The sequence below is a fragment of the Meles meles genome, chromosome 6, assembly GCF_922984935.1.
Source record: "Meles meles chromosome 6, mMelMel3.1 paternal haplotype, whole genome shotgun sequence".
Taxonomy (NCBI): Eukaryota; Metazoa; Chordata; class Mammalia; order Carnivora; family Mustelidae; genus Meles; species Meles meles.
In genome coordinates this window covers 76,810,795-76,830,310 of record NC_060071.1, presented here as the reverse complement: position 1 = coordinate 76,830,310, position 19,516 = coordinate 76,810,795, and the positions used below count along the sequence as shown (strand labels likewise).

At 39.8% G+C, this 19,516-nt stretch overlaps 4 gene segments (V, D, J or C); all 4 read right to left on the bottom strand.

Annotated features, from left to right (window-relative positions):
• Positions 1-2,476: 2,476 nt before the first annotated feature.
• Positions 2,477-3,247, bottom strand: LOC123943629. The segment is given in 2 exon segments: positions 2,477-2,958; positions 3,096-3,247. Coding segments are annotated over 2 exon segments (570 nt in total).
• A 5,404-nt stretch (positions 3,248-8,651) lies between these two features.
• On the bottom strand, positions 8,652-9,345 carry LOC123944270. The segment is given in 2 exon segments: positions 8,652-9,033; positions 9,241-9,345. Coding segments are annotated over 2 exon segments (393 nt in total).
• A 2,478-nt stretch (positions 9,346-11,823) lies between these two features.
• LOC123943628 lies at positions 11,824-13,386 on the bottom strand. The segment is given in 3 exon segments: positions 11,824-11,955; positions 12,848-13,134; positions 13,248-13,386. Coding segments are annotated over 3 exon segments (465 nt in total).
• Positions 13,387-18,355: 4,969 nt separating this feature from the next.
• LOC123943627 lies at positions 18,356-19,247 on the bottom strand. The segment is given in 2 exon segments: positions 18,356-18,810; positions 18,942-19,247. Coding segments are annotated over 2 exon segments (501 nt in total).
• Positions 19,248-19,516: the final 269 nt, after the last annotated feature.

Sequence of the window (19,516 nt, the reverse complement as noted above, 5' to 3'; positions counted from 1 at the left end):
TCAGGTATATCAAAAAATATTTACATACTCTTAAAATTAGAGAGGAAAAAACCCCACCATAATCTATAAAGATTTAGTGTCTCGCAACTTACCTGTGAGTTGAATATTTCCTCAGGGGAAAGTGCCATTTCCTTGTTAGCTTTTGTCTTGACATGTGGAACTTCGCTGATGTTTATTCTGGTAGTACTCAAGGTTGAAACCAATACAATCTGAAGGCTGGTGTGATTATTGCTCAAGTCTTAGAACATTTCTTCTTTAGACTGTCAGCAAATATGTGGAAATATACCTTAAATTATTTAGGTAAGGGAAATAAAGTGGCCCTGCCTACCTCTGAGTAGATATAAGAGCTACTGTCTAGAAAATTCTACTCAGTGCTTAAGCTTAGCAATTTCTGTTATAACTCAATACACATATTTCTGAAATACCCCTGCTCTTCCAAACTACAGACATAAATTATGGTGGAAAATGGAAGAGGGAAAATCCTAAAAATATACAACTTTGTAGCCACAGCATTTTCAAAAACAATAGAAATTTTAGCAAAAATAGCAGTGGAGTTCAATACCTGTTGGCATTTGGCCCTTGCATTATAATCAGTAAACTCTTCACAGCCTTAAATATTGGGACTTTTGTGTTTTTCTTCTCTAGATCTAGGTCCATAAGAATATGTGTCTCTTTGAGAGTCAGTTCTTCAAAATTTTTAATATTATTACTCTTCATAAATTAGAATTGTTTACACAAGAGGTGAGGATAGCTCCATGATACTTTTATTCTCACTCTCAGCTTCATGCGGTAAGTTTACCTTAAAAACCCTAGAAATTCTTAAAACCACTAAAACAGGGGCGCCTGGGTGGCTCAGTGGGTTGAGGCCTCTGCCTTCGGCTCGGGTCATGATCCCAGGGTCCTGGGATCGAGCCCCGCGTCGGGTTCTGTGCTCAGCGGGAGCCTGCTTCCTCCTCTCTCTCTCTCTACCTGACTCTCTGCCTATTTGAAATCTCTGTCTGTCAAATAAATAAATAAAATCTTTAAAAAAAAAAACCACTAAAACAAACTCAGCTGAGACTAAAGTAGAGTTCAGGTTTTCTTGTAGTGAGAAACTTGCCCCTCATAGTTCTTTGATGTGAAATAATTATCAATGTGTTTGGAAAAATCCATGAGAATCAAAACTTTCACATCATATTGACATTATACCTGCATTTACTAATTATTTGAAAAAGAATTTTTAAATGAGATATTACACTGTAGCAAAAACAAAAATATTGTGTCCTGCAGTCAATGACTAGATGTATTTGCCACATCCAGTATTTTTGTTTGTATTTGGAAAATATAGCCCCCATTTCCATGCTAAATACCTGTATGTCTCCTGATAACAGCCCCTGGGGCTCAGCAATGACTCCTCAAATAGCCAGGCTATTCAGTCAATGTATGAGCAACCTTGTGGTTCAAGAATATAGACTCCTGTGATTGCCAGTTAAGTAAACTACAGCTTTTACTATTGCATTGGGTTCTTCTCCACCAAATGAAAGCATCAACAATTATGAAATCTAAGATTACAATAGTATTCTGGGAGAAAAAAAAGGACAGATTTCTAGAAGTTTCAATCAATTAGCTATTAAGAATATTGGTCACGTATCAGATTTGGGCCTAGACCAACTACTGCTCCCAGCTGGTTTTGTAACCTTAAGTCACTTAACATTTCTAAACCTCAATTTTTTCATCTGTAAAATGAGAGTTTGGTAGTATCTAGAGAGAGGTGGAGAGGAATTTAAAGTGCCTGGCCCAATGCCCATAAAACTGTAAGCACCATAAATATTTGGGAACAAATAGAAGTCAGTGCATGAATAAAATGATTTGTGAAAAAAGCATTATTTTAAGACTTATGTGGTATTTTAATGCACTGTGTTATAAAATTCTAAGACAGGAAACTCTGTTACCTAAACTGTATCCCCAATACTTATTAAAATAACTGGCACATATGAGGAGATGTTTAGAAATTTTCTTGAATGACTGTAGCTATGCCTTAGAATAATAATATCTTACTTTGGTATAAATCATTATTTGTAAGGAGCACTTTCTTATATATTTGTTCATTTTATATCCACAAAGAAATGTTAGTACCCAAAAAAGCAAAATCAAAAACCCAAAAATATTCAGAAACCTCTAACTTACAATGTATTAGAGTTTAAAAGAGCAGAACTCCATACATGAATGTTCATAGCAGCATTATTAATAATAGCCAAAAAGTGAAAACAACCAAAATGCCCATCAAAGGACGAATGGAAAAAGAAAATATGAGGTGTCCATACAATGGATTACTGTGCAGCCATAAAAGTAATAAAGTACTGACCCATAGATACACCTTGAGAAGATGATGCTATGTGAAGAAGCCGGACACAAAAGGCCATGTACTATAGGATTCTATTTACAAGCATATCTATAACCTACGTTTTCACCTAGATCACCTCTTTCCATTCCTAGCTCAAAGTAATGCCAGGATTCCTGAGTGCGGAGGCATCCAAGCTGGAATTCTTTCCTTCCCCTCTAGCTGTGTCCAGCCCAGCACACTGACTCCAGAGAACTCATCTTTCTGCCCTCCAGCCTGCCCACATCCAGGCCTCTCCTGTGCCCCTCTGGGTTTGTGCTCAGCTCCCCCTGCTGCTGCTGTCACTGTGCTTTCCATCGCGCAGTAGTACACGGCCGAGTCTGACATTTGCACGGAGTGTTTCTCCAGGTGGAAGGACTTGTCACTCTTAAGACTGGCCTGAAAACCGTGATTCTCTACCCTCTGGTTTTCTGATGAGCTCTTCAGGAGGAGCTCGGGCTCTTTGTTTTGATACTGGACATACCAGAAAGCAAAAACTGAGTAGCTGCTCTGGTAGGTGCAGTTCAGGGTCAACGGTGTCCCCTCAGGGAGTGTAACAGAACCTTCTGTCTGGGTCACTGTGTCTCCACTGGTCCCTCCTAGGGGAAAAAGAAGTAAAGACTTTGTTATATTGATAATATAAAAAGAATACTTCCCATTTTAGGAAGGGTAAAAATAAGTCATCCTAAAACCAAAGAATAGAACATCTTGGGAATTTTGAATAAATGTTACTTACTCAGTATCAGCAAGATTACAAGTCCTGAGTAGGAAGTAGACAGCATGACTTGTGGAGAAGCAACAGAAGGCTTTATCTGGGGATACATCCAAAGTTGAGGGCTGTTCCTCTAGTTTCTTTATCCTTTAGTGGAGTCTTTTAGAAAATCTGGGTTCATGTGTTTAGCAAGACAAACTACCCTGCATGTTCATCTCACAGGCTCTAAAAAAGGGGACGTGTTCAGAAATGGAAGATGAATTTGTGTCAAACCACAGACTGAAGAGAGCAGTGCCCTCTTGTGGTTCCCCCCTGACCCTGCCGGCCACTTTTCAACTGAGCTGGTATTTACCCTGGCCCAGAGCTGAAGTTGTAGACATAGAAAGGAAATAGGTGTTTGTGGGGAGGGGGAGGGCTCCTGGAAGGAAACTTTTTGCAGACTGCAAGGTGGTGCCTGAGGCTGAGACAGTGGGTCATCCTCTATCACGCTCTCTAAGATGCAGGGCACCATGGTTCCCTAAATCTCCTTAATCCCAGCATCTAGTGTCTCTTCAAGCTGAGTATTAAGCTAGTTTGAGTCTATCTTCGTATACTCAGGGTGTACTGAGAGTGTAAAAAAAAACATGATCTCAGACTTTTCTTGACACATACATCCACTGTTCCCTCTCGAGCCAAAGGAAGAGCCCTTCTGCTGACATGGTGCTCCCTTCCTCCCCTGACTTTGTTTAACTAACTTCTATTCATTCTTTAAGAACCAATTTAACACAGCATTTCCTTGCAAAAGGACACCCCCATGTCTTTAAGCCAGTTCCTCTCTGTTCCCTCTTTACATATCTATCTACACTGTCATTACTACCTCATAGTAGAACCATTTGTGTTCTGTTTTTCAAACTAGACTTGGTGCTCCTGAGATCAGGAACTTAATCTCATTAGTCTCAGTGGCCAGTTTCTCAAAATATATAAGCCAGTAGGAGATGCTCAAAAAAATACCTTAGGAATGAATGATTAATGAATGAGTGGATATGTCTGATAGGTACAATTATCTTCTTATGAAGGTGTTACTAGCTTCTTCCAGAGTCAGATCCCAGACCTCAATAACAGGTGCATTCAGTGTTTTTCAAAAGTGAGTAAGTTACAGATCTTCATATAAGGAACCACTCTCATACCATTTTTAAAAAAATATTATGATGCCATAATATACACGAAAATGAAGTTCAGTATAAATGTTTTAGGCTCATAGGTCTTACACAATTACCACACCAAACAAAAAATGCAAACAAAATATAAAATCAATCAAATTCAAGTTCAAATAACATGAAGGATGATCTTTTGTTGAAACTAAAGGATTGATGTAGGCTCATTAGAGGAATACTAAAGATATGTGTAGTTCAATAACTGACTGGATTGAAATGATTTGGAGCTTCATGTACTATTGTCTGAATTATTATAATCAGTTGTTCCGAGTACATTTACTTTTCCTATGCAAAAATAGTCATTTAACTTACCACTTTACAAAAGTAAAATAAATAATGTAATAAAGCACCCAAAATTCACCACTGAAAAGAAAAACACATTATGCATTTACTGCTACTCTTAAATCTATTGAATTGTATGTTGATATATTCAAACATTGAGTGTAAGTGACTCACCCTTTTCCAATGGGAACATTGTGGTAACCATGGTAACATAGGTTCTTGGGAGTCTGGCTCGTGTGTAGTACCTCATGCCATATCATAACCAAAATTTCCCAAGCCATTTTCTCCATTTAAACAACTGTGATGTCTTTATTTGTAAAATGTCATTAATTCATTTGTCTTTAATTTAGGAAAAGTGACATAAAGAACAAAAGTATAAAACCAAGGAGAGTACTCTAAGTTGGTCATACAGATTGTTAGAAATATGCTATTATTGTTTTATTTTGTTTCATCCAACAAAAAACTCCACAAATCTAAAAATTCTCAAGTAATTCCTATTTTCAGGGGTTGTCAGACTTTTTTCTGTAAAGGATACAATAGTAAATATGTTAGGCTTTGAAGTCATATCTCTGAGCAGATACCCAACTCTGATGTCACAGTATAAGCAGCCAGAGTCAATGCACAAATAAGTGGGCATGGCTCTTTTCCTAATAAAACTTAATTTACAAAGACAGGTGGCAGCCAGATTTGACCTGTGGGCTGTAGTTTGCCAACCCCTACTTAGCCCTGGAAATTTACCCATAAACCTCCAAAGTCCCACAGGTTACAGTCTGAGAGACTCAGCCATGTGTTCATTTTTTGTCCTTTCATTGAAATATTATCAATATTATCTTTTTTTTAAAAGATTTTATTTATTTATTTGACAGACAGAGATTACAAGTAGGCAGAGAGGCAGGCAGAGAGAGAGGAGGAAGCAGGCTCTCCACAGAGCAGAGAGCCCGATGTGGGGCTCGATCCCAGGACTCTGGGATCATGACCTGAGCTGAAGGCAGAGGCTTTAACCCACTGAGCCACCCAGGCGCTCCCTATCAATATTATCTTTGCGGATGCTTAAAATAAAGGAAGGATACTAAATAAGCAAATAATAGAAAGGAGAAGAAGGAGATTTGTTGATCTTAATGCCTAAGATATTCTGGTGCTGAGGATTAAGGAGTAAAAACTCAGATATAGTCCCTGTTATTAGGGAGCTCACGAAGTAGTAGTGGAAATAGCTTTTAATAAAATAATCAAAGAAATAAAGGAAAAACTACAAGTTTGAAAAAGCAGGGACCTATGATTCTAAGAGTACACATCAAGCTTTCTTCAGTTACTCTTTACCAGATGTATGAGAAAGAACAGGCATTAGGTAATTTTTACTCTTTTGAAGGGAGGGAAAAGAATTTTCAGAAAGGGAAAAAGAATGAGAAAATCACCTAAAGTTGCTCTGAAAGGTCACATAGGAGAAGCAAAGTGCTTTTAAGAAACTTAAATAACACCAGTATTTGTGAAGACCGAGACAGGCAGACAGAGTGGGAAGAAGGGAGAGGGATTAGAAATATTGTGGAATGAGCCTAGCAAAGTAGCAAGATCCTAAATCATGCAAGGTTTTGTAGGTCATTAAAAAGTTTTTCTTTATTCTAAGAGCAGGTGGAGATCCAGGTGACTGACCTGGTCAAATTTGCACTCTGACCAGAGACTCCAAAGGATTACATTGAGGAGTCATGAGATCAAATGTTAAATGTGCTAAGAGTGGGGAAACGAAGGATTAAGGTGGATTTGTAATTAGGATTGTGGAGTTGAGTCTGAGAGGTTGTAGGGGTTGGGATGTCTTCTGGAAGACTTTTAGGAGAAATTTGACAGAACTGGGAGATAGATTGGTTTTGGTGTTTTAAAAATAAATAATTAGGAATAAGTAAAAAGCATATGAGTCCTGATACACCCTGGTGTGAGGCTGTGGCAGAAACTGCTCGTTCCCTCTGTCATGCCCATTGTCTCCTTTTTGTTACTAATAGAATCCTGATTTTAATGTGGGTGGCAACATGTTAAGACAAAAAATAGTCCTGATATCTCAGACTCACTTGCAGATAGGAGAGAGGTGGAGACATTAAATAACAGGAAAATGAAATGGAAATAGAAGCCATTGGGTATAGTTTCTGGAAAAGATTAACTTGGCCATCATGTGCCCATTTGCCCTGTGATTTTCTCTTTCTTTCTGCCTGGAGGGTGTATAAAATGGACAGATCTCTAGCAGTTTCTTTAAAGTATAAAACCAACAATGACACCTCCAGGATGAGAGACAGTGAACTAGAAAGCCCTTGATCCTTCCTAACATGATGAAGCCAGCATACCACCCCTGCAAATGATAGAGCTTCTTTATGGGAAAGGAAAGTAAATTCCAGCCTGTTAAAAATATTATCACTTGAGTTTTCTGTGACATGAGCCTGAACGAATCTCTAAACTGATATGGAAAATATTCATTAAGGACACAAATTCATTGTTTCCATCAGAGACTGAGGGAGTAAGCTGGGATAGAGCCCAATACTTCAGATCTTCAGAGGTGCTCTAGGTGATTCTGATACAGGTGATGTTGACGGTTGAAGTCTGGCATTTGGGAACCACTGTTCTGTAGAACATTTCCTCTATTCTCCCCCACCTTTTTTTTTTTTTACCAAATATGTGCATAAATAGAAATGCCCAATTTTCTCCACAAACACATTTCCAGTAGTATCAAAATTTGATTAAGAAAGCTACATCAAAAAAAAAAAAAAGAAAGCTACATCAAACCATATGATCCAGTAATTCCATTATAGGATATTTACCTAAGAAAAGGAAAACACTAATATGAAAAGATATGTGCATCTCTATGTTTATAGTAGCATTATATACAATAGCCAAGATGTAGAAGCCATCCAAGTATGCATCGATGATGAATGGATAAAGAAGATGTGAGATCTATAGACATATAGCTAGATATGAATATAATGGAATATTACTCAGCCATAAAAAGGAATAAAATCTTGCTTTTTGCAACAACATGGATGGATCTAGAGGGTATAATGCTAAGCAAAATAATTAGTCAAAGAAAGACAAATACAATATGATGTCATTCATATTTGGAATTCACAAAACAAAACAAGTGAATACAGAAAAAAATAAATAAATAACAAAACTTAACTATAGAGAACAAACTGGTGGTCACTAGAGGGGAGGTGGATGGGGGGGATGGGTGAAATAGACAAAGGGGATTAAAGAGTACCTTATGATGATGAGCACGGAGTAATGAATAGAATTGTAGAATCACTATATTGTATACCTGAAACTAATATAACACTGTAGGTTAATGATACTTGAATTATACTTGACAACTATATCCAAGATTTATTTACTACTAGGAAGAGACATAAATGAAAACTGCTGTGTGTTTGATGATAGAAGTACCCACTTTTTAAAAACAAAATTTCAGAGCAGTGGCAGTGGAGAACATGCATCTCTCACCCAGGTGGCAGTGGAGAACATGCATCTCATAATTTATGAGATAAATTATGCCTTTATCTCATAAGTTCTCCTTTGATTCGTGGAGAGATCGAAGCTTGGAAATCACAGGAGTAGTAAATGCAGAATGAGATTTGGAGCTTTGTTTCTATGGGTACACAATGTTTCCACTCCTCAGCTTTAAATTGGAAAATTTGGCTGAAAAGAGTTCCAAGATCCTTTCTACTTCTTTTTTCTATACAGGAGTTGGAGGGAGGTGAAAGTAATCTCACACATCTCAAGGGGCCATCTGGGTCTCCAGAGGATTGCACATATGAGACCTTCTAATACAGAGAAGTCCTTCCTCATCCTCCATAAGTGTCCAGAGCTTAGCTTCTTCCCTGATAAAATTAGAGCTTGGAGGGCCTTTCGGGCTTGTCATTCCAAGCCCTTCATTTCCAGTGAGGAAAGGGAAGGCTGCTATGCTGATGCTCTGCCCAAAGCCATAGAACTGGGATTGGCAGATTTGAGCCTGGCATTGTAGTTTCTCATTCTAAACTTCATACCCTTTGCCTTGGTACAAGGTGCTTCCAAAGAAACCATGAATTTGAGAGGGTCCGTCTTTCATCTTGCCGGCTCTTTGTAGACTCTCCTTCCTGTGAAGACTTAACCACAAATGCTACCCACTGTGGGGCTTCAAAGGGGCAGCTTGGGCAGAGTTTGTGCAGAGGCTGCAGGTGCCTGGTGAACACTGTGTCCTGTGGCACAGAAGTAAGTAGCAGAGTCTGAAGTCTGGGAAGCAATGATGGACAAAGAACTGCTTTTGATGGAGTTGTCCAGTGTAACCCGTAGCCTTCCGCTGTGTTTCTCTCTTTCATTTGAACGTATTAAAATCAGCTGGACAAAGCCTTGACCCGAGTCTTGTCTATACCACTGTAAGTAGCTTATCGAAGTTTTATAACTGCAGTTCATGGTGGCATTTTCACCCTCCTGGATGCTCAGGACCTGACGATGCTGTTCCTGCTGGCTGTTCACCCCTAGGCAAAAACAGAAGGCCAGACACTGAGAGTCAGCCATTGTACTTTCACTCTTTAGTATTTACGTTTCTTTCCATAATTTTCTGGCACATTTTCAACTTAACAAGAAGAATTTGCCCAAAGTCAGTCTTGTGGGCTCTGGGCTTAGGTCACCCTGTTTCTATAAATTTGATCACCTCGTTTCCATTACCAAGAGCCTCAACTTACTGGGTAGTTGAAGCCATAGTATCAGCAAAGACAATTCCAGGAGTTTCTCCATTCTTCTTCCTTATTGGGATCACAGAAGACTCGGTTCTATGGACTGAAATGCGGCCAGGAGACTCAATCGAAAGCATTGGCTCTTTCTATGGGGTATATTTATTTGTTCCCTCTGGATGCTGGAGTCTTACCTGGCCAATCAGAAGCCAACCCAATCGTTTTCAATACACACAAACGGATTTCAAACCTATTGAGTCTGAGGAGAGACACTGCCATCTTGTGGTAGCAGCATCATATGGCGGATGAATGCACTCTCAAAAGGAAAAAAGGGCGCGTCAGAAACAATTATAAAGCAGTGATGCCCACTTTCCTGCCCTGTGTCTTCACTGTCCTCCCTCTGTGCCTGTGGTCCAATCCTAATCTCTTCTCATAAGGACGCCAGTCATACTGGAGGAGGGCCCACTCTAATAATTCCATTTTAACTTAATTACTTCTTTAATAACCCTACTCCCAATATAGTCACATTTTGCGGTACTGGGGGGCTAGGAACATACAAATTTGGGTGGGGGAACCATTCATCTCCTAATAATGAGTATCTGATATTTCTGTTTCTATGGAAGCAATCAGTAGGGTACAGGAAGAGAACAAGCTTTGCAATCAGGCCAGGGAGATCAAGTTTAGATCTACCCATTCAGTAGCTGTTTATATCATATTTATCTGTATTCTCTTGACTATAAAATGTGGATGATGAGTAATAATAATATTGCTTTTTTAGAGTTCTGGAAATGATTGATGAGATAATAAAATACGATTTAGAACAGAGCCTGACATTTACTAATGACTCAAAAATTATTGGAGTTGTTGTTACAAGAAAATGGTTCCTGATGCTGAACAGTAAAAAAGAATGGCAAACACCCCCTAGAGTATTTTCTAAATGGTTTCAAAAACTGCTTTAAGATGTTCTGTGTGTAAACTAGAGGGATGAGGAAGAGGGGAAGGAAGAAACATAAGGAAGACAGGAAAGAAAGGAAGAAGGGGAGAGGTTGTTGGCTGGAGATTGGAGAGTGCTAGGAGGTACTTCTAGAAGAAGGTTTGTGTTGGGTGACTACCACAGCAACCCTGGGTGTTTGTCACTATGAGACAAAGAAACAGTAAAGCTTTCTGATCAAGGAACTGATGTTATTTAAGGAGTTTACATTTTAATCTCTCTGGTCTCTGCTACATACTTTTGAAAAATATTTGTGACGAAATTTTTTACTAGTGGTTAAAAGATGACCCCTGGCTCTAAGAAATTAAGTGACTCTTCCACCGCTTCACAAGAATCTAGCTCCATTATTGATTGTATCTATTTGGCTGTATACAGGAAAAGTTAGGAAACAGAGGGACACCCTGGTGGCTTAGTCGGTTAAACATCTGCCTTTGGTTCAGCTCATGATCCCAGGGTCCTGGGATGAAACCCCACATTGGGGTCTCCACTTAAGGGGGAGTCTGCTTCTCCCTCTCCCTTTGCCCTCCCTCCGCTCATGATCTCTCTCTCAAATAAATAAAATCTTAAAAAAAAAAAAAGGAAACAGAGACATTGCTGACCTCTGGAAAGAACTGGGAGGTGAGCTAGCTGGGATGAAAAGTACAATTACAATGAAAAGTTTCATTGTAATTGTAATTGTAATTGTAATTACACTGTAATTGTAATTGTAAATGTTAATGGAACACCAGAGCAATAAACGAAAAAGCAGGATCATTAAGGGCTCAGACCCTTTGAGAATGAAGTTTGGGGTCACTTTGCAAGGCAAACAACCCAAATCCAGGGAGGTTATGGCTTTGGGCAGGGAAACAGAGCTGTGTCAACTGCAGCCCTATAACAAAATGTGGACTCCAAAAATGTGGTAACTTTCTCTATCTTCTCTTTTTTCTTTATACATGTGTGTTCTTCTGTTTATGCTGTCATTTTCTTCTTTCTCCCTCCTTCTCACCACTATATATAAATTGTCAAAGATTAACTTTGTGATTTAGTCTGTGCATAACAGCATATTCAATGGAATTTCCTTTGAATTTTTAGAAATGATTAATATAGCAAGAGAAGGCTAATGACTGTTGGGACTACAGGTCTCATTTTGGGGAAAGGTTAAGAACTTCTCTTGTTTAAAGGACAGTTTTAGTTTGCTAGATTGTAACATAGTCATTTCATTGTTGTTTAGAAGTTCAAATGTGCATGCAGAGGTGCATATGAAAGATAAGTAACCATAGGAATAAAGTGTGCCAGTCATTGATTTACTGCCTTTCTTTCTTATTGCAAAATCCAAACTTCAGTGCCCCATTTGCAATATTGGACCCGCTCCATGGAACATCTCTCCTTCACCAGCTGGCATGATATCAAGCTATGCCAATAAGAGGAACATGGAAGGGCACTGCAGGAGGGAGAAGCTTCTCTTCCCAGTGCTGGTATGTCTTCACATTTCTTGTTCCTGAAGTTCTTGGCCAGCCAGCCTGAGGGACATGCAGTGGGATTCACCTGCAGTAAGGTTCAGTGACAGCCACACATCAGCTTCCTGGCAAGACTGCTGAGTCCCCAGAGCAAGTTTTGCTCCTTTGCTAGCTTCCTACAACTTTGCTGGAACCCTCGTAGGTGTTTTTCTGCTTACCAGCCTTTTTCTCTGGCACCTCAACACACTTCTCCACTATTCTGCAAGCTGCAGCCACACACTCCCCATCGAGATCAGAGTCCTTGGAGAGTACAGTATTACAATATGTCACTTACTTGGGAACCCTGGCTTAATCCTAAGGTAAGAGCTTCTTCCTACATATGCTATTTCTATGTTCTTTAGAGTTCTTTTAAATTATTTGTATTAATAATTACTGATTAGATTCAGATTACTGTGGGTTTCTTTTTTCTTCTGGTTGAGTTAGTAGGAGTCCGTAAAGTACATGACAGGAAAGGCATTCACATGCCATCAAACAGTAGAGTACCCTCAAGGAACTGTGTTTAGGTATAAGGTGATGAACATATGTGGGGTGGGATTGGGTGGCAGAGGAGTTGGAGAGGTGAGACCCAACCCACTGAAGAGTTGTCCTGGGCCAAGAAAAAAAAAGTTTTTATGCTGTGCTACATAGTTTATTTCAGAAGTACTTTTTCCAGGCACTACTAGACAGAATAAACACATTTATATCTTTAAAACTAATTAAACAGAGTTGGTAATGAGAATTTCCTTGGGCAAATTTTTGAGATTAATCTATAGCTAACTGACAGCCAATGATAATATATCTAAGAGGTAAACTCAATATGAGTCTCCAGAGAAAGAATACCCCACCATGGCCATATAGAGAACTTATGAAGAGGCGCACCAGGGTGGCTCCGTCAGTTAACTGTCAGACTCTTGATTTTAGCTCAGGTTATGATCTCATGGGTTGTGCGATCGAGCTCCCTGTTGGGCTCCATACTCAGCGTGGAGTCTGCTTGGTATTCTCTCTCCCTCTGCTGCTTTCCCCACTCACGTGCACTCTCTCTCTCCCTCTCTCTAAAATAAATAAATCTTAAAAAAAAAAAAGAAATTCTGAAGAAATGCTTTCTGCAACTCCTAAAGGGTTTGCGCTCTGCTTCCCTTATGAAACCAGTTACTGTGTCACTCAGAGCACAGTAATACGTGGCTGAGTCTTCCTCTTGAGCTGATTGTTTCTTCAGATGGAAAGATGTCTCATCTCGGTTAAGGTTGGCCATGAAGCCTTTGGTACTCTCTCCTGAGATGTGTTTCAGGAGTAACTGGAGGGCTTGTTTGGGATACTGGACATACCAGAAGAGCACGGGACTCCCAGAATACGAGTAGTTGCACTTGATCTGCACAAAGTCCCCTTCAAAGACGGAGATGTGGTCCTCAGGCTGGGTCACTGTCTGAGCTCCTGCTCCTCCTGTAACACCAATTTAACATCAGGGAGAGGCTGGCAGACTGAGGAGAATATTCCTTTCAACTAATTTAAATCAGGAAGACCCCAGAAAGAGAATAAAAAGGCATTGTACTCACCGAGTGTGAATATTGTCACCAACACTGAGAGGAGGGTGGCCCTCATGTCAGAACTGCAGAGAAACAGGGGCTCTTTTCTGCAAACGGTTCAGCCACATGGACACTGACAGAGTGGTAAGTGAGTTTCCCGGTATGTAAAGCAAAAGCTCTTCTTCAAAGACCTGGTTGGTTTCTGGCTTTTGTGAAGTTCAATTTGTGTAACATCTTCCTCTAGAGGCAAAATCGGATACTGCAGATGATCTTGGTCTTTTCAGGAAGCCTTGAAATTCTCAGAATGAAGAGGCGTTTTCCTCTACAGTTAATAAGACAAAGTGGAATGCTTTACTAATTGAAAAATCGTGTTACTATAAAGGTGCAGATAGATCAATGGGATGGAATTGAAAGTTCAAACATACAAATTACTGATGGAAACTTAGTTATAACAAAAATGGGGAAAGGTAAGTTAAAAAAAATTAAATGTGCCTTGATAAATGGAGAGTCATTTAGAAATTAACAAACAAATGTGGACAACTACCTTAATATCTGCTACAAAATAAATTCCAAGTGAGATAATATTTAACATTTTAAAATAAAATAAAAGATAAGCTATTTTTTAATAAATTTGGGATGGTCATAGTTTGTTTAATCTCTCAGTCAGAAACCATAATAGAAAATATTGATAGATCACATTTCATAGAAATTTAAACTTCTGTACAGGTATGCTAATGAAATGTTTAAACATTACCAGATCAAGAGATTTTTCATCCATCGTCATTGATTCTGACCTTCCCTACATTAAGAAGTGGCCCTTTAGAATTTAAGTTCTACAAGTTTTTTTAAAAATAGGTCATAACAATTATCATATGATCTCTCTGATATGAGGAATTTGAGAGGCAGGGTAGAGGGTTTGGGGTGTAGGGAAGGAAAAATGAAACAAATGGGATTGGGAGGGAGGCAAACCATAAGAGACTCTTAATCTCAGGAGACAAACTGAGGGTTGCTTGGGAGAAGAGGTTGGGGTGGGGTGGCTGGGTTATGGACATTGGGGAGGGTATGTGCTATGGTGAGTGCTGTGAAGTGTGTAAGCCTGATGATTCACAGACCTGTATCCCTGGGGCTAATAATACATTATATGTTAATAAAAATAAACACCCATTTAGCTTAGAAAGAAGGCAATTCTAGATAGATAATAGACTGAAAATGTCCCTGACTGCCTGTGCGTTGCCAAAGAGTGGTGACCAGCCAGGTTATGCCAAGAGAGCTCAAGTGAGGAATCCTATGTGGAGTCACATATAAATCTGGGCTTAGATATCAGGGAACTCGAGGATGAAGAGCAGAAAACTATGGAACGTTGAGAGAGCTTGGCCTGCCTCTGAGAAGGAACCTTTTCTCTTAAGAAAGCCTATCCTCTAGCCCCCAAATAGCTGAAAAGGAAGTAGCAAGCAGGCTGAATCTGTCCTTAATGAAGAGGAGTACCAGGAGATCAGAGAGCAAAAAGGTTTCCTCGTTTTTCAGCAGGGCACCGACATTGCCCTGCTGACTGCTACATGGCTGACCATGGGCACAGAAACATCTAGGCTCATCTCATAGGATCACCTCCACATAGACTGCCCTCAGTACTCAGACATGTCAAGAGGGGAGTAAAGAAAGAGAAAAGAAGCTTCAGAGAGAAATAAAGTCCTCATCTGGGTCAAGTACAGCCTGAAAAAATGATCAGGGTCAGTGACCCAATTTCCTTAGTCGAAAATCAGGACACATAATTTGAAAAGTGATTGAGAATTCACTTATAAGAAAGTTGTGTCATGGGGTGCCTGGGTGGCTCAGTGGATTAAGTCTCTGCCTTCAGCTCAGGTCATGATCTCAGGGTCCTGGGATTGAGCCCTACATCAGGCTCCCTGCTCAGCAGGAAGACTGCTTCCCCCTCTGCCTGCTTGTGATCTCTGTCTGTCTGTCAAATAAATGAATAAAATGTTTAAAAAAAAAGAAAAAGGAAAGCTGTGTCAAAGAAGGAATACATCATTGAATGCATTGTTAATTTACTAATCCCCTTAAAGAAGTGAACATAATTAAATGTAATTAGGAGAATTCTGTAAATCTCAGACTTATGGTCATCATGAACAAATATAATGTCTCCAACAAGACTTTGGTTGATGGAAGGAAATAGAACATGTATATGATGGTCACCCTGATCTCATTTTTATCTCCCTTCATCTCTTTTCCAACACTTTCCCTGTATACCCTGCAGGTACACCTGGCGGATTCTGTTCTGTGACTATGACGTACAGGCCACATTTTGAAATGTCCTATTTCTTTCTCCCCAATTCTCTCTTCTCCTCATTCTCTTTTCTTCCCTCTCTCTCTATATATGCTCATTATTTTTCTCTCACTTCATCTTCTCATCTCCTTTTTCCCCTGTTTTTCTTATTTCAGAAGAGGTATAACAGAAGGTAGAAATCTTTGGAATAATACTTTATAATTTTTGTTATAAACATCAAAATGGCAAATAAGTAATATAAATGTTTTCTCCTGGAGCTTCCAGCTTTCCCTTTGCTCTAGATGATGCTCAGTTCTGCTTGGAGTCCTCTCTGTCACACCTATCACAGCAGCAGACCGTTCTCACAGATGAATATATGGCGATCTCCTTGTCCTGAAAATGTAGGACTAGTCCAGATGCTCTCCCAAATGCTGCTAGCTCTCATTCAAATTTTCACTAACATCCAACTATCTTAGAACTAGAGGGAAAAAGTCACTCATTTAGAGTAATGCCTAGAGTGCCCCTACTGGTCGAAAACCAGGCTGGGGATTTTTTTTTTTTTTTTTTTTTTTTAAGTGAACTGGTTTCTTCATCAAAATGCCATCTATTGAAGGCTATTATCTTAAAATATCTTGTCAAATTGAACCTTCAGGGTTGCATGTAATTTCTCCAATCTATTTAAAAATAAGTTCACAGCAATTTATTGAAGGTCTTCTTAAACTAGATCTTGTGCTAGGTCTTAAGAAATCAAAAACTGAATGAAACATTGTCGCTATTCTTAAGACACTGAGGTATAGCAAGAAAGACAAACATGGGAGTGTGTGTGTATTCATATCCCAAATAGCATCCCAGAAAAGTACAAAATGAACCCAGAAATAAGGATTCTTTTCTTATAACAGAGGACAGTTAGACAAAGATTTAATAAGAACATGATCATTTTGTCCTTTTCCCAGAAAAGATAGAAAGAAATGTTATCAACAGATTAAGTAGAGATATTACTTCGGGAGTAGACTAGAGATGTTTCCCAGAAGAAAATAAAAGAGGAGGGGATAGGGTGCCTGGCTGGTTTGGTTGGAGGAGCATGTGATTCTTGATCTCTGGGTTGTAACTTTGAGGCCCACGTTGGGTGTGGAGGTTACTTAAAAATAAAATCTTTGAAAAAAGGAGGAGGTGAACAGAGCTGTAGAAAGAAGTTGGAGGACATGAAGTAAAATTGCTTACTTATTACTAACTTCAAAATGAATTTCTGCTCTGTGAGGCTTAATTCCTGTGTGTACAAACTTTTATAACATTTTGGTTCAATTTTTTTTAATCACATAAATCACATATGATAATTTAGAGTCATAATCATGTATACAAAACATCTTAAACATATGAGCTCTTTGATACAGCTGTTTCAGGGGAAATAAAAATATTCCCTGGTTTTGGATACCCCATTAGAATTAATATAATCTTTGACATCGTGAACTTTGGTCATGGAGATCTATTTTCCTATGAACTTCATTAATGTGGTTTGAAAGACTAGAAATCTTTGTTGATTATGTAATTTTATATTATATCGTGAATTAGTGTGGCTTCTTACAAAATACATAAGAGTTTTTCAGCAGATATTATATTTGATATCCTTTTATGGGTTAGGAGCCTCAAATTTTTTTTTATTTATTTTTTCAGCGTAACAGTATTCATTCTTTTTGCACAACACCCAGTGCTCCATGCAAAACGTGCCCTCCCCATTACCCACCAGCTGTTCCCCCAACCTCCCACCCTTGACCCTTCAAAACCCTCAGGTTGCCCCAACCTCCCACCCCTGACCCTTCAAAACCCTCAGGTTGTTTTTCAGAGTCCATAGTCTCTTATGGTTCGCCTCCCCTCCCCAATGTCCATAGCCCGCTCCCCCTCTCCCAATCCCACCTCCCCCCAGCAACCCCCAGTTTGTTTTGTGAGATTAAGAGTCATTTATGGTTTGTCTCCCTCCCAATCCCATCTTGTTTCATTTATTCTTCTCCTTTCCCCCTACCCCCCCATGTTGCTTCTCCATGTCCTCATATCAGGGAGATCATATGATAGTTGTCTTTCTCCGATTGACTTATTTCACTAAGCATGATACGCTCTAGTTCCATCCACGTTGTCGCAAATGGCAAGATTTCATTTCTTTTGATGGCTGCATAGTATTCCATTGTGTATATATACCACATCTTCTTTATCCATTCATCTGTTGATGGACATCTAGGTTCTTTCCATAGTCTGGCTATTGTAGACATTGCTGCTATAAACATTCGGGTACACGAGGAGCCTCAAATTTTTAATTTGAAGATCACTGGGATAACTATTTCAAAAAACAATTGCGACTGGGTGGCTTTTAGATCTCAATATTGCTTTAAGAATATTGTAAATTAGGTTCACCGGCTTTCTGTTACACAAGATTGGAAATCTAGGTATTGTGGTGTCTATTTTACTTTAAAGTATGTCAGTGTCACACAGTTGGATATCTATGTGCTGGCAGTTAAGCTTCAAATCTAGGTGGAGACTATATTGCACTGACTAAAAATCTATGCTGTACATGTTGCCTTCGTTGAGAACATCCATGGCCCAGCTTGTCTGCTAACATCATAACCAAGTACTTCCGTTTTCCACATGGAGGTCAACACCTGAGGCAGTGCTAATTACATTAATGAATGCTAGAAGTGATTTTTTTTTAATATAAGTGCTCTTGCCTTTTCCACTTCAGAACTCTGACACTTCATGACATACTCAGCGTGGGAGTGGGGTGGGGAATTGGTGGGAGTGTGTCTCTTCTGGAGAAATTCATCAGAAGGCCTCCGTCTGGAACAAAGTCTATCTTAATGAAGCACAGAGTTACTGCTGAAGCAACTACTCAAGAGTAAAGCGTTTCCCAGAGCCCAGCCTGTCCTGCCCTATATTTCTTCACTGAGGAAGAGATCTGGGTAAACTCTCTCTTGAGTTCCTGAGTCACAAAGAGTCCCAGTGTCTCAGGAGGTTTGTGTTCAGCTCCCCCTGCAGTCCCAGACGCTGTGTCACTCAGAGCACAGAAGTACTCGGCCGTGTCGCTCACATGCGCTGAGGGTTTCCTCAAGTGGAAGGAGGTTTCAGTCTTCCTAAATTCAGCCTCAAAACCTTTGATGCCTTTAACCAGGGTGTTCCCTGAAAAGTACCGGAGGAGAAGCTGGAGGCCTTGGTTGGGGTACTGCACGTACCAGTAGAGATAAGGAGTTCCGCTATAGGAATAGTTGCACCTCAGCTCCAGAGCAGCTTCTTCAGAGACAGTGACATAGGCATCAGGCTGGGTCACCGACTGAGCTCCGGTTCCTCCTGAAACGTCAATGCAGAGTCAGTGAATCCAACAAAGACTTAATGTGATAAGAGAAGGTGTCTTTATTCCGCATCCAATTAGAACATGGTCACTTTTGTGTAGGGAGGAAAGGAAAGAGAATGTTACTCACTTGGGGCAAAAATCACGCCAAGCACTGAGATGAGCAGCAGGAGCATGGCTGAGCAGTGGAGACACTGTGGGCTTCCTGAGCAGGTGGGACAGTAGCCAAGATCACTGAGATACTTCAGAGTAGATACTTCAGAGTAGATACTTCAGAGCTACAAGAAGAGTGGGGAGGTGGGGCTGGACAAGTCCTTTGCTTTGACAAGTTTCAAAGACCATAAGAAGGAGTGTTCCTCTTCTGGCCTCTTCTTGTCACGGTTTCTTCTCTGTACAACGTCAGCCAGCTGCAGGGAGGAGGGGCTGAGTGTCTGGTGAGGACCTGGAACCAGAACAAACGTCTCTTCTGTGCAGCATCACCCTCTGCCTCCAGAGGCAGGACCAAGGATCTGAGAGAACTAGCTGTCTTCTGTTCTCATTTCAGAGAGGTGATCATCAGAACTTCAGCAGAAAGTGTTCCTTCCTCCCTGAATCTGTGATGACGTCACCTTCTGTAGTACATGGTATTAGTCCCCGAATAAGGGAGAAATGGGAGCTTTGTAAAAATAGAAGAGTAATTAACTTCACTGAGAAATTAGTCACAGA